Raw genomic sequence first — 24726 nt, forward strand, 5'->3', positions numbered from 1 at the left:
TCCACTTGAGTTACCGCAAACACGTCAATCCCCGAATCACGATCTTTCAATGGTCACTTTTCAAGAGACCAAGAGCACTATTGCTCTAATACTATGTAACGAAGTATGCAGACAAAGTGCAAAAACATAAAACAAGTCCCACACGTGGACAATTACAAAAGCATAATAGGCACAAAAGTGTATAAGCAAAAGTCCACAATGGGACAATACAAAGTGCCTACAAAGGGTAACACCAACAAGTAAATGAATATGATTTTATTAATAATATGCTTGAAAGCATTGAAAGAAATAAGGGGAACACCTCCCCTATTTATATTCAACTTAAAGGAGGAGGCTATTGGGAGCTCCCTTCATAGAGTCGTTGGGGAGCTCCCTACGGTCATATTTATGACCGTTGGGGGCCCCACTCTATAGAGTGGGGCCCCCAATGGCAAGAAAATAAAATTGAAAAAGAAAATAAGAAAAATAAGAAAAAGAAAAATATAGTTGTTTCTAATAAACAACTATAATTACATGTGAAAAGAAAAAAATGCCCCTGTTGGGCAAACTAATACAAAACAGATTATATATATATATACATATACAAACATATATATTTTAACATAACTAAGATATGAAATGAATGTAGCAGTGATAAATCTTTAATAGGATCTAAAGTATTATCTGATTGTATATGTTATATTACGTTAGCTTTGATGTTATTCACCATCAGATGCATTCTTGTTAAAAACTAATGTCAACTGTGCATATGATTTTGTACCTTCCATTGAAAAAGCTATTTTGGCCTGCTTTTTTATTTGCTTTATTTCATAGTGAGAAATTGATGGCATTCTATTCCCATCAAAATCTCCCTACGGTCATATTTATGACCGTTGGGTCCCCAACGACTCTATGGAGTGGGGCCCCAATGGCAAGGAAATAAAATTGAAAAAGAAAATAAGAAAAACAAAAATATAGTTGTTTCTAATAAACAACTATAATTCCATGTGAAAAGAAAAAAATGCCCCTATTGGGCAAACTAATACAAAACAGATTATATATATATATATATATATATATATATACATATACAAACATATATATTTTAACATAACTAAGATATGAAATAAATGTAGCAGTGATAAATCTTTAATAGGATCTAAAAGTATTATTTGATTCTATATGTTATACTACGTTATCTTTGATGTTATTCACCATCAGATGCATTTTTGTTAAAAACTAATGTCAACAGCGCATATGATTTTGTACCTTCCATTGAAAAAGCTATTTTGGCCTGCTTTTCTATTTGCTTTATTTCATAGTGAGAAATTGATGGCATTCTATTCCCATCAAGATCTTTGATATGTTTGAATTTGTTACAGCTATGTGCCTTCACATCTACATCTCATGGTGTTTGAATTGGTTAAAAATTCTTTGCGTGCGGTTGAAGAGCGATTCATGAACTCTGATGATGAATCACCTCCTATCAGAATAATTGTTGCTGATGGAATAGAAGATGTAACAATCAAGGTATACATTTCAGCACTTCACTGCAATGAGCTTTTAGAGTTATCATGTCCTATATATCTATTAATAAACAATTTCTTCTCTTTCCTTTTTGAGTGGATTGGTCTGTAGTCAGATCTAGTACATGCTTTCTTTTACCAAGTCATTGAATGGTTACTTGAACCTTGATGGGTATGATTTGTGCAAGCATTGAAAATATAGTTGAAAGAGAAACATTCATTTCTCGTTTGCGGTTTTCAGTGTGCATCTATGTCACATAGACACGGCAGACCAGTAGCCGTACCCTTGTTCACATGGTCTGACACGGGTACGGGTACTGGTCACAGTAGATGCTGGGTCAGGTCGGGTCCAACCCTAACCCGACCCAAAAAAATTTGTCGTTTGCCCTGGGGTCAAACTTACCCCCCTCAAAGAGAGAGAGAGAGAGGCATTGGTCCCCTCCCTTCGTACACTACCTTTTTGCTTTTATATAAAACAATATTTTAAACTCCCCTCCCTTTTAGAAAATTTTCCTACACCCCCACAATCTTTCCAAAATATCAAAATATCATCCTCTTAATTCTTATATATATATATAGCTGCTGTGTCCCCGTACCAGCAAATTTTGAAATCGCCGTGTCGTACCTTGCATACCCACACCCGCAGCCGTACCCATGTGACATAGGTGTGCATGCTTCCTTGAATTTGAGTTTTATTTTTCCAGACCCTAGGACTATGTCACATGAATACATCTGCGGATAAGGGGCATACAACCATTTTTAGGAAGTTTCCAATATGACTTGTATATAAGAAGATATGGAACAGGAGTCAAAATTGTGTATCCATGTGACATAGCCCTAGGAAGCATGTCATGGGTCAGATTTTTTATCACATTCTTTCACAACTGATATATTGGCTTGTCTTGGTGAAATAGGGAAATGATTGTTATCCACCTTTTTTTATGACAAGGAACCCTCGCTGAGAACCGGGTCACTTAATGGGCCCAGCCCCCTGCAAGGTAAACCCCAGGTGGGTCCACGACCACCCTGTCTTACGCGGCCCACCTGTGAAAGCTATGGACACACCCACGCACCATTGGGGCTCGATCCAGCATCTTCATCTTAATGCCCTCACACCCACCCTGCTGGCCACATGGGCAACCCTCCCTGTTATGCACCTTTCATTACCTAACTTTAAAAAGTGGAAACGGTCTTATTCCTTGAGATCCCTTATTCTAATTTAAAATAGCAAGAAATGTAAAAGGTACCCTGCACAAGCGAGTAGTGTGGTGTGACTGGAGCTGCTTTAATTTAGTTGGATGTGTTCTCAATTTTCTTCCATTCCACTTGTAGAAGGTTTAGATGACAGCTTTATTCCCTGGAATCTGATGATCCAAGTTTGTTGCATCCTGGCATCCATTGGGCTGCATCCAGACACCGGCATGCATGTACAAAAGGGAGGGCAAAAAAAAAAAAGTAAAACAAAGGGAAAACATGAAGTTGTCTCTTGTTGACTATGTTTATCCACAGAACTAGTAAAGAGAATTCTTGAACACTTGTCATCTTCATTGTTCATGTCGTTGTTCCCTTGTTGTACTACTGAATCTCTCTGTTCAACTGTTGAACACCAATAGGTGCATCTATTGGGTTGTTTGGTGTTAATAGTTTGCTTTTTCTATCCAGATCTCGGATGAAGGTGGTGGAATACCAAGAAGTGGTCTCCCAAAAATTTTCACCTACCTGTATAGTACTGCAAACACCCCACTGGATGAGAATTCAAATACCGATGGAGTGACTATGGCTGGTTATGGATATGGGCTTCCTATAAGCCGCCTTTATGCAAGGTATTTTGGGGGTGATTTGCAGATAATTTCCATGGAAGGATACGGTGAGTGACTCTTTCTACTAGTGATGAATTTATCTATATCCTGACATTATATTTCTTCTTTATACACCTTACAATGATTGGGATATATTGGAAGAATGCAGTTCTTAGTTCGTATTTTTTAAAGGACCAGTGAAGTAGTGATTCAGTATAAGACAAAATGTGTTGCAAGTTGATTATAATACAGCGTTATATGCCAGTTGTTGATTGGTTTCTAAGATGCATGATGGAATATGCACTAAATTAGTTTCTTTTCATTGTTACTCTTACTGGAGCAAAATTTTCCATTCAGAACACTCCGACTTCCATTGATAGAAGAGCATTTGGAGAGAGCATCATCCATCATGAGATTGAAAATCAGCAGATGGAAGTGTCTGCATAAAAAATGGTTGAAATGCTAGGAAAAGAACTGTGAGATTATCTAATTTTTGGTGAAAATATTGTAGTGCAAGATTATGTTGTAAATTTGTTACAGAGATTGAATAGAGCTGATATCATTTCAATTGTTGAAGACTTAGATGTGTGGTGTATTAAATAAACCCAGTTGCGTTTAGAAAAATGTTAGAATATAATGTAGAATGGGGGGCCAGTTTTTGACCGTAAGGTTTAAGCTGCCAACAGTTTTACATAAGCTTGAGCAGGAAATACATTAAAGGGTATCCAACATATCCAAATCATGTGTTTTTCTTTCCTTGAAAAAAAAAAGAACATATCCAGGTCAAATGGAGATCACCAAGGCTCATTAGATACTATATAATCCTAGAACACCTTTTCTGATATGAACCAAAGCCAGTTTAATCAAAAGATCTTATAGATTGGGACAATGGAGGGGTCAGAAAAAATAGGGATTTGATCCAAGTTTGCTAATGCAATTGCAGGATCAAAGTTTATGTAACATAAAGAAGACAAAAATTCTGAAAGCGTTCATGATAGATATCAGTGTCGGGCCCTAGCAAGGGATAATGGTACGATTTGATCCTGCAATCAAGATCTTATAGATTGGGACAATGGAGGGGTCATAAAAAGTAGGGATTTGATCCAAGTTTACTGGTGCAATTGCTGGTCAAGGTTTAGGTAACATAAGACAAAAGTTCTGGAAGAGTTCATGATAGATATCAGTGTTGTTTCCTAGCGAGGAATAATGGTATGATTTTGCACCAGATTAGTAGTAATCTGACTTTTTGGTGAACCTGAAGTTGCAATGGAATTTCACTATAAAAGCTGGCTCAACACAAGGAAAGAGAGAGGTAGGTGAACATATAGGACGTCCAACAGGTGCAGAGAAGATGGAAGAGTAAATGATAGATATCAGTGGTAGGTTCTACTTCGGAATAAATGGAATGTGTTATGCCAGATACCCAACCAACCTAAATCCCTTTAATCAGGTAGAGTGCTCCACCAGATCTATTAGCTAATTACCTGATCTGTCAAGGTGGTTTTCTTTAAACTAAGTTTAGATTCAAATTCAAATTCAAATCCAACAAAATCCTGAGTTGATCATTCATCAATCTGACAAGGGGTAAGACCTGATTTGATCAGCTTTAGTTTGGAGTTCTTGAAAACTGAGCTTAAGATGGAACTTGATTTGATGTGGTAAAATCTAGTTGGATTTGAACTGAATCAGACCTTTTATATCCCCAGTCTGAGCAGAGGAGTGCCACCTGCTGAAACATATAAATAAAAAACAAGGGTGCAGGCAAGGCCTTGCAAGAGAATCTCATACCATGTTAGACCCTCAAGTTGAAAAGCTATTGTTAAAGATATCAATAATAGAAGTGAGCACCGTGTTAGTTAAATGTCACGACAAAAGAATTGAAAACATTGTCTGTTATAAAACTTGTACAGTTATGTGTGTGCACGCCCGCGTGTGGGCACACAGTTCTACGTGCTATATGCCACATTTTTTTCTGTGTGCACCATTGTGGTCGTATACCATGTATACATGACATGATGCAATTTATTTTTTAGCTTTTTTGCCGCATATGCATGCACGCATGTACGTTTTACTGATTTGAATTGGCTTCTGCAGGTACGGATGCATATCTTCACCTGTCTCGACTTGGAGACTCGCAAGAATCATTGCCTTGATCTTGGAAGTTGGAAGCATTTGTTGATGCTCACTTCATACTCTGTTCTCGGTTTTCTTATTTGATTCTTCATTTACACATAAAATCATGATTTCCCTGCAATGAATTCTTCTCCGCTAGAGGAGGATATGGTCTCTCGTGGCACACGTGAAGCAGGCAAAGATGATGATGTTGATGTATAATCTCTTTCATTCGTCAGTTTTATTGGGAACCTCTCTCTCTCTCTCTGCATGGCTGTGGTGTTTCAGGGACAGTCCAACTGTTTATTCTTCTATGTGTAAGTAAAGAGGTTGCATTATAATTGGGCCGGAACGAGTTCAAAACCCAGGAATGTATATCCCTTGCCATGAAGTCGAAGCTGGTTGTACTCTCTGGTAGGTATAAGGGGTTCTGGCGTTTACATCAATGAGCTTATGAGCACACCACAGCGGGTGCACTGTGGTCATCTGCGTGGCCAGTGGAGTGGTTGTGAGGGTACTGAGATGAAGACACTGGATCAAACCTCGCTGGGTCTGTAGCTTTCAAAGGTGACCCACATAAGGCAGGGTGGTCGTAGTGCCCACCCTTGCTTCGGCAAGGGTTCTTAATCGTCCAAAAAAAAGAGCTCATGAGCACTGAGGTGGTTTTTTAGGCTTGTCTGAAAAAAAATAGTTGCATTATAATTCCCAAGAACTCGACATTCTATGTTAAACTTGTTAGATGCTGCTCTCAACACGACTTCACCAGATTTTCCGGCTTGCCTTTTGGACGATTCAGCCATCACAAGAACTGCCTCTACAGAAAACAGTTGTATTCTTCCCAAACAACGTCTTTTAACATAAAATTTCATGGACGGCCCCATGTTTGTGCCGACTTTGAAACTGCAGAAAAACAAGTACGCTGTCCAACCGAACTGCTGCTCGACCGCAATCACTCATCCCCTTTCATAACAGGAGGTGATGCATCAAATCGGAGAGGTCTCGAGAGTCGGGATCAGGTGCAATAGCATTTCACAAGAGTGTGCTGCCCCCTCCTATTGCAAGACACGTATTGGACGAACGAACGGGGTTAAAATGGGTCGGTGGGGCCCAAAGATCTGTGGGACACATGTTACGTAACCAGGTTGAGCAACACATTTTATATAGTATGGGCCGGAGCATGCTAGACACGTCTAACGGTTTAGATCTATCATAAAACACTTCAAACTATGAAGCAGGATGAGAAAAAAACGAAAAAAATGGGCCTAATATATTCACAGTTCACACACACATATATATATATATATATACCCCAACAACAACAATACCTACAACGACTACAACAACAACTGTACTTGCTGCCACCACAACAATAGTTATATTTGTTGTCTCTGTAGCAACAACCACAATGAAACCAACAGCAGAGGCGGAACGCGTCCCGAGTCTATGTGGGCACTACAGAAAAAGTGTGCCCTAGCGGCAAAGTCATCAAAGGTATACTTTCTATAGTCGATCACTCTGCACTGCACTTTTTTATTCGGGTGCTTTCCATTCTTTCATTTTTGCTAGTTTCGTAAAACTCATTTGTTTGTCGGCAAAGGAGTCTTGAGGTGCATAGTCCGCTAGGAGTGAGCACGACGTGTGTGGAGTGGATTCCTAGTGTGGTAGTGTCTATTAAAGGACATATTTTATCAGTTAATCTCATCCTAATGGCGATAATTGATTACGACGTCATACTTAGGATGGTTCAGGTGGCCTCAACAGGAAGGAGCTCCGGCGGAGGGTGGCCCCGACCGAGGTGGTCTTGGCCGACAGGGAACCCTGACAAACATGGGTTTTTGGCTGGCAGAGGGGCTTTCGACGCTAGGGGCTTAGCTACCATGATGGCCGGATAGAGGTGGTAGTTGACGAAAAGGGGGTGGTCGGCTACGACTGGCAGATGGAGGTCCGGTCTCCTGAAAGGGGGGTGTCAAGTGGGAAAGAGAGAGAGAGAGAAATAAGGTAGAGAGAGGAAGTGAAGAGAGAGAGGAATAAGGTATATATAGAGAGAGAGAGGAGAAAGAAATAAGGTAGAGAGAGTAGAGAGAGAAATTGGAAGCCACGTGTTGGCTCCACAAAAATTACGCTTCGTAGTTGTCCCTATTGGGCTTCAGGGTTCATGGATCTTTATCTGACCTACTACGAATACGACTCACTTCATTGAACGAGTTTTCTTGAGTATGGATCTGTCCAACTCTCGTTTGTACCGATTTTTTGAGATCTGTATTGTTTCAACTCCGGTTATACCCTTACTTTCATTCGTTCTTTCGTAATTTCTCCTCTAGGCTTGGGTTATCGATTCTTGATCAAAACCTTCACATACATATCTGACCTGCTTCGATCAAACGAGTTTTCTGGATTCTTTGTCGATCTGAACCTCTTACGGGTTGATCCTACAGAGTTTGATCGCTTCATCTCAGGTTCAGACCCACATCGAACCCGAACTCAACGGGTTTGGGTCGCTCTCAAATCTAAACTTACGTAATCTTACCTAAAAATCATGAATTTTATATATTTAAAAATTCTTAGGTATTACAATGACATGCCTTAAACGCCTGTCGGTAAATTTCTCAAAAGAAAGAAACAAGAAAAAGAGAAAAGAGTCAAACGTGCAAGTTAATCGTGGTGCGGGTAAGACTAAGGACCATCCCCAGCAAACAGACAATTCTCTACCAGACGTCTATAAACACTTTATTCCCTCCACCTAAAACACATATGACATAAAAAAGAGCAAAAGAAACAAAAAATGAAGGCCATTCATCTTGAAATGGACGGCACAAGAATAACACCGTCGCGGTGACTCAAGACCTGAGCCGGCCTCCGTCAATCATATAGCCCCTAGCTCTGCAGTTTGACAGGGGACGAGTGGAAGAGTATGAGGCCAATTTTAAGCGCTGATTTGTTTATTTTCACATAAGACTTCGCATTATATGCAGCGTTGTTGCATGGTGAACATGCAGCGACCTACCTAACGAGGGAGGATCATGTCAGAGGGTGGTGTATGTTCGCCCCCGATGATTCACTGAATCTCACGTCTGTGTTCGGGGGTCTGAATGAGCACCACATATACAAGCACATGGGGCTCGTATTCCCGTGTATGTTGACATCACTTAGCATTGGAGTCTGGTGTGGTTGCAAAGACTTAAGTACCCTTTCTTGCTATTCTTCTCATAAAGCGATGGTTTGAAAAAATGACAAAAATACCCTTCATTCAAAAAAGAAAAAACAAACAATTAAAAAAAAGGACAAACATGTCCTCCATCTAGAGAGTCAAGGATGATGTTGACTCTTCAAAGTTGAAAAAATGACAAAAATGCCCTTCATTCAAAAAAGAAAAAACAAACAGTTCAAAAAAAGGACAAACATGTCCTCCATCCAGAAAGTCAAGGATGATGTTGACTTTTCAAAGTCTACCCAGCGAAACGAACCTTAATCGTTTCACCGATGGTAATCCGGCGAAACGATGGTGAGCCGACGATCCGATAGTGAGCCGGCGATCCGATGGTCATCCGACGAAACAAACTGATTGTAGCATCGTTCAACTTGATGAGTTATGGAGCCTGATTCATAGTTTTTGCCCTTACAGGAGGGGGTTTGGGGGCTCCTCCCACCGTGGGTAACATCATTCAACTTGATGTGTTGTGGAGCCTGATTTAGAGTTTTTGCCCTTACAGGAGGGGGGTCCAGAGGCTCCCCCCCGCCGCGAATTTTTTTTGGGCCTTCCAACAACGATTTATAGTATTATCGGGCTTTCCTACAATGATTTGTAGTATTTTCAGGTCTTTTGCAAATCGCTATAGTGATTTGTAGTGTCTTCCGCAAATCGCTATAGCGATTTGTAGTGTCTTCCACAAATCGCTATAGCGATTTGTAGTGTCTTCTGCAAATCACTATAGCGATTTGTAGTGTTATTCAGTAAACAAATCGCTGTAAATCGCTACCCGAATTAGGATCAACTTGTCAGGGCCATATCTTCCTAACCGAAGGTCATATTCCAAATCCGTAAAAAGTGGTGTCTTTGTTATTGAGTCTAGTTTATTACTGTATTTTTTCAACGATTTTTATTGTCATTTCATTCCACATTTTAACTAAAACCAGACCCCTATTATTCTGTGTTATTTGAGTTGCACAACACCATTCTCGCTTGACATCCACATCTTGATTCCGGCATGCTCCTTGTTGGATTTTCCATTGATTTCTTCCAACCTTGCTTGGAACAAAAATATGTCTTTCTCACCATGATACCCTGTGCATTTTTTGACCACGACACCCGGGACCCGTGCCGGGGGGAGCCCCCCGGACCCCCTCCTGTAAGGGCAAGAACTCTAAATCAAGCTCCATAACGAATCAAGTTGAACGATGTTATTCACGCCAGGAGGAGCCCCCAAACCCTCCTCCTATAAGGGCAAAAACCTTGAATCAGACTCCACAACGAATCAAGTTGAACGATGCTATCCACGCTGAGAGGAGCCCCCAAACCCTCCTCCTATAAGGGCAAAAACTTTGAATCATACTCCACAACTCATCAAGTTGAATGATACTACCCACGCTGGGAGGAGCCCTCAGACCTCCCTCCTGTAAGGGCAAAAACTATGAATCAGGCTTCATAACTCATCAAGTTGAACGATGCTACCCACGTTGGGAGGAGCCCTCAGACCCCCCTTCTGTAAGGGTAAAAACTCTCAATCAGACTCCACAACTCTTCAAGTTGAATGATGCTACCCACGCTGAGAGGAGTCCTCAGACTCCCCTTTCTGTAAGGGTAAAAACTCTGAATCAGACTCCACAACTCTTCAAGTTGAATGATGCTACCCACGTTGGGAGGAGCCCCCAGACCCCTCTCCTGTAAGGGTAAAAACTCTGAATCAGGATCTACAACTCATTTAGTTGAATGATGCTACCCACTCTGGGAGGAGCCCCCAAACCCTCCTCCTGTAAGGGTAAAAACTCTGAATCAGGCTCCACAACAGTCAATGTGCAGGTCAGTCGGTGCTTGATGGAGCAATGTAGGATCTTCTGCTGGATGTGCATAGAAGCAGAAAGAGAAGGGAGAGAGAGAGTGTGAGAGGGTTGATGTTCATGGCCTTCTCCAGGAGAGATTTATTTCTCGGATAATCCTGCAGTGCTGGGTCTTAAATAATCATCTTTGGGGCACTTAAGTCTTTACAACCACTCTTTTTCAAGAATCGTCATTTTTTTTGCACCAATGGAAAAGAGGGTACTTAAGTCTTTGCAATCGCATCAAACTCCAACGCTAATTAATGCTGACAAACATGGGATACGAGACGCACATGCTTACATACGTGGTGCTCTTTGGGACCCCCGAACATGAGATGTAGCTAACTCCCCTGTTCGGAGGGGAAACATATAACCTGCTTCGCAGAGGCAGACGGTAACGCCTTGGATGCCGCTATCTTAAAAATGAATGGCTCCTATTAAGCAGTAAATAAAGCTCATTCCGAGCAGTTCAATTTAAATGATGGAAACACGAACGATATCAGGAAAAAAAGTAGAGCCCATCCAAATTATGGGCATCACATTTTTTACAGGTTTAGATGCCGTTCATCTTGAGATCAACTGCATCCAAAAGGAGGTCTGACTGTATTATCCTCAGAACTCACTCTGGTCTGATCCCATCTCCTACCTGACATCCACCCATCTAAGCATGTTTGGAGATAAGCACGCTGTTCATTCTATAAATGTTAAGATAAATGATCAGCGGTATTGGAGCTGAATGCTAACGCCGCTGCATAAAAAATAAACTCATTGACCAGATTCTGATCGTACGGCCGCGTCGAGATCCAAACAGTCACGTTAAAAAAGGATCCGACCCGGAACTGTGCAAGGGTACTTCCGTCCTTTCGATGAGGGCCGCGAATCTTCTCCGAAGCAACCGTCAGAGGGTATTTTGGTCATCTCGCTAAATACGTATTGGAGACGCCAGGACGATGACAATTCTGTTATTTGGGGAAAGAAGAGGGACGTTTAACAAACGGACGTTTCCGGATAGGCAGTCGTGGGGCTAAAAGCCGACCCCACCGGAGAAAAGCGAAAGCGAGAGGTTGGCAGGCGATGACCGAGAAGTTACGGTAGAGAGAGAGAGAGAGGGATTGAAGGAGGAGGAGGAGAAGGCGATGGCGGAAGCGCAGTACTCGATGGCGAAGACGTCGGTGTGGTGGGACATAGAGAACTGTCAGGTGCCGATGGGGGCTGACCCCCACGCCATCGCCCAGAACATAAGCTCCGCCCTCGCCGAAATGGACTACAGGGGCCCTGTCTCCATATCCGCCTACGGAGACACCAATCGCATCCCCGCTGCCGTCCAGAACGCCCTCTCCAGCACCGGCGTCGCCCTCAACCACGTACCCGCTGGTATCCTTTTCTCTCCTCCTCGATTCCGATCACCGTCGTTGGTTTCCTTTGCTATTTCTATTTGCTCTGCTCCCACTTTTGGTTCCTCTATCATCTTACCGATTGATCAGATCGATCAGTCGAATCACCGAAAAACCCCAAACTGATGTCGCTTGGTTTTGCTTCACCCGCTTCTGTTCCATTCTTTGCGGATTAGATGCGCGAAGCCATGGTGTCTGGTGCGTGGTCGTTCTGGATCGCTTTTTGTTTCTTGCGTGGGTAAAATTCGTGATTCCACCTGCGTTTTCTAGGGTTAGTTTTCATAATTAAACCCTATTTTTTGAATTCGATGATAATTTAGTTGAGAAATAGAGTGAAACCTTAACTTTTCGGTTCTCTGGAGTGTGGCGATGATCTTCCTGTTCGTCTATCTTGTTTGTTTTGTTGATAACTGTGATGAGATGATCTATAAGTCTTTAGTTTTTTGTTTGGTTCTATTCATCTATTGTACTTGTTTTATTGGTAACTGGGATGAGATAGTGTAGGAGTGTTCCGATTTCAGGGTTAACATTTGACGGAATTCTCTACCTGGTTTTTTTTCGATGGATAAGCTGGGGAGAGGGCCCCTACCCTTTATTCAGACTATATGCAAAATGTACTAAAAAATACAGCATCTACATGGCATGCTGTACACCAAAAATACATAAAGAATGCTGTTAGCTAAAACTCTAAGCTCACGTCCTAGTTTATCAGGTTTACTATACCCAAAAACTTCCTGTCGGTCCCGTAGAAGGAAAAGGAGGAGATGTCCAGTTTGCGTGCAGACACTAGGAGGTCTAATCCAGATGTTCCTAGATAAGCGATTGATTGCCTGGAAGTCCTCTGCAAGTTTCCGTCTTCCTTCCAAGTCCGCCTTCATCCAATTTAACCATGCTGATTTAGAAGAGCACTGGAGTAGGCTGCTCGCTGATGCTGATCAGACTCAGCACTCTATCAAGAGCATGTGTCTCAGGTTTATCAACTCTTTCTCGAGATACAAGGCTCATGCAATTTGGAGCTGGCCATTGGCATCCCATAGGGTGAATGCTAACTTTGATTTGCTGCTCTTAAACCAGACCGCTACCTTGAATACCAACCCTTTCAACATTGGGAGGGGGTCAAGACATTGGAATGATAGGCGTGTTCCCCCAAATTTTGAGAGATCACCAATGAAACGGGCCCTTGGGAGCACCAGGCCCCTACTACCTGTCTCCATTCGGACAGCAGGGACAAGCGCCATTCCCTTCTCCCCTGCCTCCTGTTTTTCTTCTTCTTCTCATGATTAATCTTCTGATTGTTCCTTTTTTCAGTTGCATTGTACTTTTCTTGCCTTTTCGGTTGCTATTTTTTTTTTTCAGTTAACAATCCTTTTTTGTTGGCAAACAATGCACTTCATTTATGCTTTTTCTCCTCAAGCTCTTATCTGTCTCTAGCCATTTATCTAGCTGCAGGTCATATCAAACTGTGGACAAATATCCATTTTCTGGAACTAAACCTGGTCCTCTTACAGTGGATGGACTATTTGATACTGTGTTATATAACTCATTTTACATGTGTTTTGCATCTAGTGGATGCTGTTCTCTTCATTTCTACACTCGTTGTGTTTGTACCATTGTTTTTTGAGAAATTAATTTTTTTATAAAGGAGACCAATGAAAATTTGATTCTCTTTCCAAAATTGTGTGTTAGGTGACGCTAACACTTTTTAATGTGACTTTAGCAGTTCAATTCTACTGTGGTTTTGCTTAGACAGGTTGTTGATATTAATAATGGATTGTCTGCATGGGGTTGATTTTTGACTTTGCGGTGGATTTTCTTTGTGGCATCCTGTAGGTGTTAAAGATGCAAGTGACAAGAAAATTCTTGTGGATATGCTGTTCTGGGCAGTCGATAACTCTGCCCCTGCAAATTATCTATTGATTTCTGGGGATCGGGACTTCTCAAATGCACTTCACCAATTACGCATGAGGAGATACAATATTCTACTTGCACAGCCTCAGAATGTTTCTGCCTCTCTTCTTGCTGCTGCAAAGACGGTATGGTTGTGGACAAGCTTGTTGTCTGGAGGTCCAGCATTGCCTAATCCACTGATACTGCAAAGTGGTTCGGGTGATCTAGCACAACCAGTCAATGGACACAATACAGAAAAGCTCAAAGTTGCCTTTTCTGAGCCTCTCCAAATGAAGTTTGTACTTCCAGAAACTGAGCATACACATAAATTTTCAGGTAGTCAGAAGTTATACGGTAATGGTAGGGCTGTTGATAAAACTAAAGGGAAACAGTATAAAAGAAACACAAATCAACCAAATATTTCAAGAAGTATGAGCCATGATATTCGGTCACTTCAATCCGGAGCTCAACATGCAAACACTAGCTTGGATAACTTGGACTCAAAGCAAAATCCGATCAGGCAGCAAACTGGAATTCCTAATCAAATGTATGGCCAGTCTGATCTAATAGGATCAAATTCTTCAGGCCTCCTGTTGGCCCAGCAGAGACCGTTTTTTGAGAATGGGCTGCATCCATCAACATCATCTTCTTCCTTGCTTAATGAATATGGTTCTTTACAGTCAAATGGTTCTTTAGATAGGCAGCAATCTTTTGGTCATATGCAGCTTACATCTAGTGGTGCTCCATCTAATTTTCCTCAACGAGATCCCTCTTGGAATGGTGGAAATATCCTTCCTAATTTTTACTCTCAATATTCTCAACCTTGTAGACCCAGCAATACAATTCCAATGCCACACTCATTCTCAACAGGAAATCTTTATCAACCAAATTCTTCTGCTTTGAGCTCTCACCATCATCCTTCCAGATCTGACGGGCCTTATTCTCCTCCAGATCCTGTTACAGACATAGTGAATATTGACAGGTTGAATCTCTCTGAAGTTGGTAAGCAAAATGCTCCAACTTTTCGCCAAAATACATTATCAGGTATGAAGCCTAATCCAGAGGAGTCTTTTAACCCAAATGGCATACCTAATCCACATAGCGGGCAAGCTTTTCATCGTGATAGTGTACACGTCAAGCACCTATCTTTTGGCCATCAGTTGCAGCCTCCAGCTCCTGTTCAGAGACAGACTTCTGAAACCATCCTTTATCATATAGGGGTTCTTCTACGTGTGATGCAGACTCTCAAGAATGAGAAAATAATCCCCTCAGAAGCTAATATTGCAGATTGCATATGGTATGGAGATTCAAGTATTCCTAATTTCAACCTGCATCTGGCCTTGGATAGCGCCATTGAGAAACAAATTTTAGTCGTCCACAGTTCTGGAGGTCCATTCCAAATTTATCTCCCAAAGAATGAGACGATGTGGAAGTGCATCAATCCATTGGATACTAGTATGAAGCATTCCAAAGAAACTTGGGATGGGCTTTCAAAATTTTTAGCTTCTGTTGGTGGGCGTTCAGCCGTTATGTCTTCCCAAAGCAGGTAATCTACTGTGATTCTATGTGTGTGTGTGTGGGGGGGGGGGGGGGGGGGGGGTAGGGCTGTCCACAAGCCTGGAACAGCAAATGTGTTCAAGAATCTTGGCTTCAGCTAGTACTTGGAGCTTAGCTTAGACAAGCTTGAGCCTTCCTTTTTTAAAAGCAACTATGTATATATCTCCTATTTTGCTGAAAGGAGGAATGGTATTTGAACCATCACTTCTTTTCCCGAGTCAAGCTTAAGAACCGAGGCTTTTAATGAAAAGAGGCTTTTGTTGTGCTCAAGCTCATGCTAAGCTTTTAATGAGACAATCCCAGCTTTCCTTTGAAGCTTGGCTCATGGCCCAGGTGTGTGCATGGATGTGAGTGTTTGTTTGCATAGCCTGTCTATGCAAGCACATGACTCTGCATACTGTTTATCAACTGCATCTTTTTGTCAACAAAGGATATTTGCTTACATAAAAGTCTTTCTTGTCTCTGTTTTAATACAGGTATCATGCTTCGATCATACTAAAGAAATCATGTTTAAAACATCTTGTGTTGGGTGAAACACTTCAATTGTTGAATGCTGCAATAACTTTGAAAGGATGGATAGTGCCTCACCAGTCAAGCTCAGGCTTAGGATGGCAACCACTACAGATCAATGTGCCATACTCTTCAGGAATGTAAAATGTTCCATAATATCCTCAAGCTAGTTTATTTATTGAAAATGCACAACTAGAAACAAAAAAAAAAACTGCAGGTTGAAGGATGACATGAATATATGGCATAACAGCTGCTGTAAGGATGTTAGAGAATTTTGATGTATTTTAGGCTAGGTGCATCACGACATGTTTGAAGAACGTAGGCTCTGTTTGAAGGAAAGGTGGTACTGTAATTCTTAGTCCCAGCTTTTGGAGGCCAGGTACTGATGCTTCTGGACATACTAAGGGATATTGCAAAATGCTGTGGATTTAGACTTTTAGGACTTGTTTGCAACAGACCTAGTTGATTAGAAGTATTTGAAGGCTAACTCCAGATGGAGCTGGTTATAGGGAATACTCTAATCTCCCAATAGTTGGTTGATTCTGGGGAAATGATTTGAAATTCAGATTACAAGCATTCCAAACTTTAGGAAATTTCTGGAAAATACTTGTTGCAATTTATCCCGTGTCATGTTTCACTTGTTATTCTGCATTTCTGTTGGACTCCCCTCATTTCTGCACTATATTCTGTTCATCATTTGTCTTCGTCTTCTTTCCCTTTGTTCCTCATTTGGCATTGTCATTTTTCTATTTAGAATAAGCTATTTTCTTGACCTTTTCTGGTTTTTCTCCATCTTTCATTTGGTTTACTCCATCCTTTTGCCCATGCCAATATTTTCTGTTTCTGTCTCCTGCAGCGCTTCTCAAATTTGATTGGCAACCTAGTGGTTGTTGATCTCTGACTTTCAGATCTAATCCTCTATAATTATTGGATTTACCATATATGTAGGAATATTGGTCCTTATATCTGATACAGATATTATTCGTGAAGGCTTATTTGTGTGAAAATGAGATCCTTGGTAAAAGATTCTTCACTTACCAAGTTACCATTTATTATCCTCATTTAAAAAGCAAAGCATGGAGCTAACTAGGTTAAACCGGGTTAGATTGAACTGGTGTTGTGACAAAGGTGAAAGCGCTAGTCTATCACTGTTCTCCACGTGGGCAATGATATTGACAGTACGATGACAGTTCAACTTCTGTTGAATATTTCTGTTTGATGCCCTGTATGAAGATTTTACGTTGGAGATTTGCTTCAGTTAAGGATATGTCATAGACTTCAGCAAGAGGATTGCAAGTAATCACTTTCTTTTCTAGCTTTGCAACGAACATAAAGGCCTTGGTTTTTTATGCAGCTGGACCATGGGCGCTATATGTTGGACAACCTTACCCCTGCTTATCTGGGGTCCTATTATCAGATTCCAAATGTGTGATCCATGCCATTATGGCATTGATGCTGGAGGACTGAAGCTTCAAGCTACGCTTTGGCAAACAACCTTACCACTGATTCTTCAAACACTTTCTGTATATTCTAGTCATCTTTTGTACTATGCAGAAGACTATCATGTTTCTTCTTTATATCTCCTTGTTGAATGTTTGGATATTTTTATTTTGCAATTGTGATTGATATGTTAAGATGTTTCTTGACAGTGTGATTTGTATTTCTACTTTCATATTTTGATGTTGGAGTTTGGGCTGGCCGAATTAGCATGGCCATCCACGGGGACAAGATTTCACAATTACAGGTTATACTAGTTCCTTGGATGGTTGTGTTGGTTCCTTCCTTTTATGCATCGATACTAGCTGGCTTACTCTCTTAGTTTTTGTTCATTTGTTCACCGTGCAGCATTTAAGTGCAGTCATTTTATGAAGTTTTCACTAATCAGGCTGGGGAATGCTCTCACCAATTGGATTCAAATCCCAAATCTTATTTGACCGGTGTACGATAGTACTTGTTAAATACATACTGCAGTCAATGGCCTTCAGATTCAGAGCATGAAAACTATTGTGACAGTTTTCTTTCTTATATTGATATCATATCTGGTTTTCTGCAATCAACCCAATAATGCCATCCAACCCCTCATGAAATTTTTGTGCATGTTTTGATAAGAAAGTTGGATAATTGTAATCATCAAGGATGCTTCCCAATGCCCAATTTCCTGTAATTTCGCCCTATCTGAATATTCTCAGGTTTATTGCGAGCACTAGAACCATCACTATGCATCAAGTTGCTCCTTTGACGGATTCTGTTTTTTATGAAACTCTATAGTGATTCTCAAGCTCTTGACCCTGATTAATATATCCACCCAAGGTTTCACATTTCTCAAATAGCCACCAAATATTGGTCACCTTAAGTAAATTCTCTCTTCTCTAAGTATAGCCTCTTATGTTGAATATTACTTTATTTTCTACCTTTAAAACATACCAAATGTTTACTTGGGTTATTTGCTTAACCTATATGTTTGGAGTGTATTTGACAAATAAGAACATTAGAACAGATTGGTTGATATATTAATGACTACAAAGTTTGTTTAATAATCTGCAGTCTTAAGGTGAGGCAGGATCAGGTGCAAGTTGCAATGTGCCGCTTGCACCTGATCCTGCCTCACCTTAAGACTGCAGATTATTAAACAAACTTTGTAGTCATTAATATATCAACCAATCTGTTCTAATGTTCTTATTTGTCAAATACACTCCAAACATATAGGTTAAGCAAATAACCCAAGTTAACATTTGCAATGTGATTGCACCTGATCCTGCCATGTGGTGAGGTTGAGATGGCTGCAAAGCCAGCCTTGCTGCCAGGCACGTCTAACTTACACTCACAGTTATGACTGCATTTGGGTCCAAAATCAATTAGATTTGCTCGAAGATGGTGGATTTTTCTTTGTTTTGAAAACTCACCTGTTGTGAAATCTTAATAAAAAAATGATTGTACTATCCTCAAAATTTGGAAAATACCTATTAATCTGTCAAAATTTTCTGCCTATACAAAATGCTGATTCTCAAAATTTTAGATCATTTTAGCCTTAGTAGGTGCTTTGTTTAGAACTTTGACATTCACACCAATTTGCAGCAGATGTCCCGTAGATTCAAACCTCCTCTTTGAGGTTTGAAAGACATCTCTCGTTCGAACATTCTTCCCTTCCAAGGTAGATAATTTATAACAACTTGTGACCCATTTTTGCTATTATAACTTACTCCTTAGTATTTAGAAACGTGCTATTTCATAGGGTTTTATTGCTATTGTCACTGGATTTAACCATAATTTAGAAAAACAAGCGAGTCTTCTGCCAACACGGTTCTCATTCGAACATTCATGCTTTTTTAGGGTTTTACTGCAAATGGTTAGTCATTTTGCGAATAATTTTGAAAAACTAGTGAATCTTTTTCTTTCAACAAACATTGAATTTTCTCTATTTGTGCAGGTCTTTATCTTATTTTGATTAGAATGTCCTTATTTAATTTTAATACCCTTCTTTAATTTGAATATGTCGATCATTCACTAGATATTTGTGTGAATGTTTAGGGTTTTGTGTAAATCTATTCACAGTTTTATTTTATCTCACATCTTTTCTTTTTTTCGTGAATTGCTTACTACCTTTCAAGTTTCTCGAAGTGTGGGTAGTGTTGTGAAAGGTGGGTTGCTTCCCTCAAACAAAGACTATACGGTGCGTCATTTTGTATTCTAATGAGTTTTTTTACTAAGAGGCAGAAGAAGTATGGAGTGCTTCATTCTTGTTGCTTGTCCCTTATTATCTTATCTGTTGGTCACCTTAACTTTCATCCCTATGTTTGTCACTCCTTATGTCCCCTCAACAATGGATTCCATCTCGACCCCTTCAACTCAAGGTTCAGATATGGCTCCCAAGCACCCTGCCACCCCAAGAATGTGCTACACTCAGGGTGACTACAATTATCAACATCTCAACCGGTTTCATGCCTAGTACAAGAGGAGTCTTCGGTTTTGACAAGTTGGTTGTTCGTCATTCACTTTCTTGAACTCTAATGTCTTTAGTTGACTAAGAGGAGTCTTCAAGTGTACGAGGTCAGTCCTAACAAGTCGTTTGTAAGAAAGTGTTATTCAATACAAATAAATTAAAACAAGCATGCAAAAGTATATTTCAACACTTACATATGTTTAATTCAAATAACACTTTAAAGATAAATATAATGCAATGCTTACACGATTTTCAATCATTCACATTAGCATATTTCTTTCAATCAGAAGCAGTTACACATTCATAAACATTTAGACATGCATAAACAATTAATAATGCATGCACTTACCATTGCAAAATGATCAACCATTTATGCATAAGTGATTTTAACATTTTTAATTATTTTTTCTTTTCAAATAATGCATGACATGCCTAACTAAATACACAATCAATTTAGGTTTCAGTTCTTAGCCCTAAGGATAATAATACAGGCAATAACTTGGATCAGGACCATGGAGTAGGCAGTGTTTTCATATAATTGTAGCTTTGGTTTGGCCGGATACCATTCACCAGTGCCGGGTGAGGGACGACTAAAGTAAGAGAAGCTGTCAACACTACCATCTCGATGCATCATACTTTATTCATGAGATTTTGTTGTCCACATTGCAATCTAATGTGGAGGTTTTCATATCTTCGTAGTTAAGGATGAACAACTTTTTGTGTTAAAATACGGTATATACGAAGCCAGAAGTACCACTTACCTTATCCTTGTAAGCATCAATATTTAATGTTACATGTTTAACTCTTTTTAATTCATTGATTCTATGCAACATACAATTTGAATCAATTTACAAAATTCGGGCCTTTTCAGGGCTCATGGACGCACATGTTTCAGAAGTGAGACAATAATCATGCATCAATGCATTTTTAACTTTAACATTTATTCATCAATATGTGATGATCATAAACAATTAAAGCATTCATATTCAATAAGAATTTTTGCTCATTTCGTTTATTTCAATAGCAAATGGCGACAAAAGCCAAGTAGTGCATAAACACTTTTCTCGTTTGTGTTTTAAATTTGAGATTCAATCCCTATATAAACATTTCTTTACAGTACATATGCACCATCATTCAATTCGTATAAAAGCATATTCGAATGCCTTACAAAATATCATATGTATTGCTAACCGGACCCTTAGTCGGTTCCAGATCTATTAGACCCCTAAAATGTCTGACTTTTACGACTATCATAGAGATGTGTATAGTCTGAGAATAGAGCTAAAATTTTGAAAAGTTGTAGAAAATTATGTCAGTTTTTTTATGTCATAAACCATTCATAAAAAAAATTCTGTATAAGAGAGATACGACCGGTTTAGTGCACACCCATGCTTTTCTGTTTCAATTGTCACCGTTCAGTACTCATTTCGAGAACATAGCCCAAAATTTCAAGATTATTTAAAATTTTGTTAGCTTTCAAACGCAGCAAGCCGTTCATAAAAACTCTTACAAATGAGGGAGATACGAATGATTTACCGGTTGGGTGTCAGGCCAAAAATACGAAATAATAGGAAACATGCATTCAGGTGATCAGAAATAGGCCACTCGAATTGATATTTCTGAAATTTATTTAACAACAGCACTTTAAATACTATTTCAAAAATCTCAAATCATGATATTACATATTTATCTACATACAAAACCCATTTTCACAGCCCTTTGGCTGAAAAATCGATCCGCCTTCCCAAAAATTATTTCCTAAGAAATGTTTTTGGTATTTTTCTCATATTCATGCATAGAGTTATATTTTTTTCACAACAATGGAAAATTTTCAATTAGCAGCACACAACATGAATAAAAATATTAAATCAAGCAATCTAACTAAAATTTTCGCAAAGAATCAATTATATGTTACCCTATTATAGTTCGAAAATTATTTTTATTTCTAAAAAATCCATCACACACTATTTGCATCAAATCTTATGTTTTCAATTCAAACAAAACATTTTTTTTTAGGGATTGAACCGACTTTCCTCTAGGAAATTAGATCAATCCCTTCTTTATTAATATAATTTAAGGTTTACAAAGGGCTTCCACTCGAAAACCCTTCCTACTTCGAATTCGGGCTAATCGGCTATGCCCGATTTGCCCGTATTCGAACATAAAGCACACCCTATCTTTTTTTTGTTAAGACTTAAAACCAGAGTCTTCCTCACACGTATATGTGTGTGTACACCTCTGATTCAAAGTGTATACACGCATATTAGTGTTATATTTAAATTTTAATTAAGATCCATACCAATCAAGTGCACAAAATCGATTTTTGAGAGAGTTTTTCTTCAGAAAACCCATCTCTACTCTAAATTTGATGAATCAGACGTTGAATCCTCACATGGGAGGTTCGGTACGTGATACATCTAATTAAAAATCTGAATAAACTCATGCATACGAGTTTCGATCTATGTATAGAGAATATGACCCTCTACCTTTTTCGAGAAAAATGCCTCTTCTAGTTGAAAAATCAGAATTTTCTATTAAATCGGCTCCTCCGCTTCGTGTGGTGACTGCAACTCGATGTTGAGCCCCCTCCAATGTGTGTGGGTACTCCTCTTGGTTGTGTGAAAGAAGAAAACCAAAAAAAAAAAGAGAAAGAAGAAAGAAGAAAGAAGAAGGAGAATTAGGGAGCTAGAGAACAAAAAAATCCAAAAGTGATAAAAAAGAGGGGGTGTGAGCCCTCTTCCTTTTTTAGAGGGGGTGTGAGCCCCTCTTCCTTTTTTATAATACATGGAGCTAGATCAAGGGGTTGAAGCAAATCTCAACCCTTGATCTAGATCTCTCATTTCTTTTCTTTCTTTTATATTTTTTTTCTAAATTTTTTAATCAATTTTTTTTATTTGTCTTTGTATTTTTTTTTCTACTTAGTTAGTTTAGGTTATTAATTCATATAATGTACTAAGATGTACATTATATGAAGTATAGCCCCCCTAACCTGGACATGACCCCCTCATGGGGTTTCTCTTTTCAATTTTTCAATTTTGTCCAGCTTGCTTGGCAAGCAAGTTTGACTTGGTATATTATTTATTTATTTATTACAAATTTCTCTTTTTTTTAGCCAACTAGCTCATCCTATATTCTTTTAGGATGGGTTGGCTCCCCCTTGGGAGAGTCTCCCCTTTGGTATTGAGTAACTTTTGACTTAGTTTCATAAAAGTTGATTTTTGGTAACTTTTACAAAGTCTTCAATTCAAAGTTTTAAATTTGATTTTCAATAAAACCTTAAGGTGGCATATAGGATGGGCCCCATAGGATACGACCCACCTATGGACTTCTACTTTTTTATTAGTTTTAGTTAAATCCAATTTTCCATTACATTGTTTTTTTATTTTATTAATTGATTTTATTTAATATTTTAGATTTCAAAATTTTCAAAGCTATATTTCAATTTTAAATTAAATGACTATACATGTACTCCAAATTATTTCAAATACATATGAAATTCTTTTAAAAACTAATTTATTATAATTATTTTTTTTTCTCAAAATGCCACTTTTACTAAAAAATGAATTTCGAAATGATTTCCACTAGGGTCAGAAGTACACTTTGTCGTTTTCATTGTTTTGTAAATTGAATTTCAAACTATGAAACTAAATTCAAATTCATTAAAATTACATTACATACATATCAAATTATCTTAATTTTTTCTGAAATCATATTCGACAAAATTTAACAATTATTTTATTAAATTTCATCTTTTCATAAATTCAATTCTGAATGCGAATTTAACTAAAATTAGATTGAATCAACTTTAACTTTTTATAGGATTTTTCTTATCATTCAACTTAGAAAATTTTGTTTTTTTATATTTTTTTCTCATAAAAATATTTATTGATTAATATTTTATTTATTAAAAATACATTAAAGAATCACAAGTATTACATCCTACTTCAATTTCGACAAAAATTTAAACTATTATATAATTCAAACTTGAATTGACATTCGATTAAATCTAAATTTAGATTCAAATTAAACTCAAATTTAATTATAATTTTTTATACCTATTAATTAAATCTGAATTCAAATCCAAGTTCAATCCAAATTCAAATTCCCAAATCAAAATCTAAATTCGATAAAACTCTAGAAGTTGAAATTAAAATTCAATAAGACTCCATATTCAAATGCATAATCAATTTGAATCCTAAATAATATTAAAACTCCAAATAAATTTCAATTAAGTTCAACTTAAATCCAGATTAAATCCGATTAAAAATCAAAACCCAATTCGAAATAAATGTTCAGTTTGAGATTCATTCTAAATCCAATTAAAGCTCATATTACAATTATATCTCATTTTGATTTCAAATAATATTTTAAGATTCGCCTTTATTTCTCATAAAATATAAAAAATTCACGGGTTTTATAGTACAAAGTCTTGTACGGAGGGCATTGTTGATCACCAATCCACTAGAGTGAAGTTGGTGAGCGAACTTTGAACTCACCCATCGTGCATCAGCAATATATTCAACCAGTGCACATGATTCGAGAGAAACGACTCTCCGCTCAAAGCCGATAGAAAAACTACGCAAATCAACAATGTAGCAAACTCAATTTTTTGATTGGAGACAAGGTTTTTGTTAAAGTCTTTCCAACCAAGTGTTTTTCGCTTTGGAAAGAAGGGAAAACTAATTTCCAGATTCGTCAGTCCTTTCAAGATCTTGAAAAGAATCTGAGACAATATATCAGATAGCATTGTCACCCCAATATGCTCAAATACATAATGTATTTTATGTGTCAATGCTTAGAAAATGCGTTTATGACTCTTCTCACATCATTCAACATGAGAACATTAACATCAGGGAATACATGATTGTGAAAGAAAGACTTGTATAGATCATGGACCATCAGGAACATGTGCTTAGATCAAAGGCCCGTCCCACTTGTTAAAGTGAGATGGCAACACCATGGAATAAACGATTGCAATTGGGAGCCTA

General features: G+C 38.6%; 2 protein-coding genes across 3 annotated transcripts in view; both read left to right on the plus strand.

Moving 5' to 3' along the window:
• PDK (pyruvate dehydrogenase kinase) overlaps positions 1–6084 on the plus strand; it is a 43643-nt gene extending 37559 nt beyond the window's left edge. Inside the window, exons 4-6 of one of the 2 annotated variants that reach the window (XM_090002584.1) lie at positions 1362–1509; positions 3168–3372; positions 5399–6084. In XM_090002584.1, the coding sequence (XP_089858710.1) occupies positions 1362–1509; positions 3168–3372; positions 5399–5457 (412 nt within the window). In that variant the 3' untranslated portion in view covers positions 5458–6084. The remainder of the gene's footprint in view (positions 1–1361; positions 1510–3167; positions 3373–5398) is intronic. The other variant, XM_090002585.1, reaches the window with a different exon arrangement.
• A 5426-nt stretch (positions 6085–11510) lies between these two features.
• LOC149839511 (uncharacterized) lies at positions 11511–17470 on the plus strand. Its single transcript, XM_090002586.1, has 3 exons — positions 11511–11824; positions 13675–15277; positions 15765–17470. The coding sequence occupies exons 1-3, from the start codon at positions 11587–11589 to the stop codon at positions 15940–15942; spliced, it is 2019 nt and encodes a 672-aa protein (XP_089858712.1). The 5' UTR covers positions 11511–11586; the 3' UTR covers positions 15943–17470.
• Positions 17471–24726: the final 7256 nt, after the last annotated feature.

This window comes from Nuphar pumila, chromosome 4 (assembly GCF_984573655.1).
Source record: "Nuphar pumila chromosome 4, dmNupPumi1.hap1.1, whole genome shotgun sequence".
Taxonomy (NCBI): Eukaryota; Viridiplantae; Streptophyta; class Magnoliopsida; order Nymphaeales; family Nymphaeaceae; genus Nuphar; species Nuphar pumila.

What these genes read in the sequence shown, in the direction of transcription:
- LOC149839511 (XM_090002586.1), top strand. Translation starts at nt 11,587, where the DNA reads ATGGCGGAAGCGCAGTACTCGATGGCGAAGACGTCGGTGTGGTGGGAC. An exon ending in CCTCAACCACGTACCCGCTG is followed by an intron (nt 11,825 to 13,674) that starts GTATCCTTTTCT and finishes GGCATCCTGTAG; the next exon opens with GTGTTAAAGATGCAAGTGAC. An exon ending in GTTATGTCTTCCCAAAGCAG is followed by an intron (nt 15,278 to 15,764) that starts GTAATCTACTGT and finishes GTTTTAATACAG; the next exon opens with GTATCATGCTTCGATCATAC.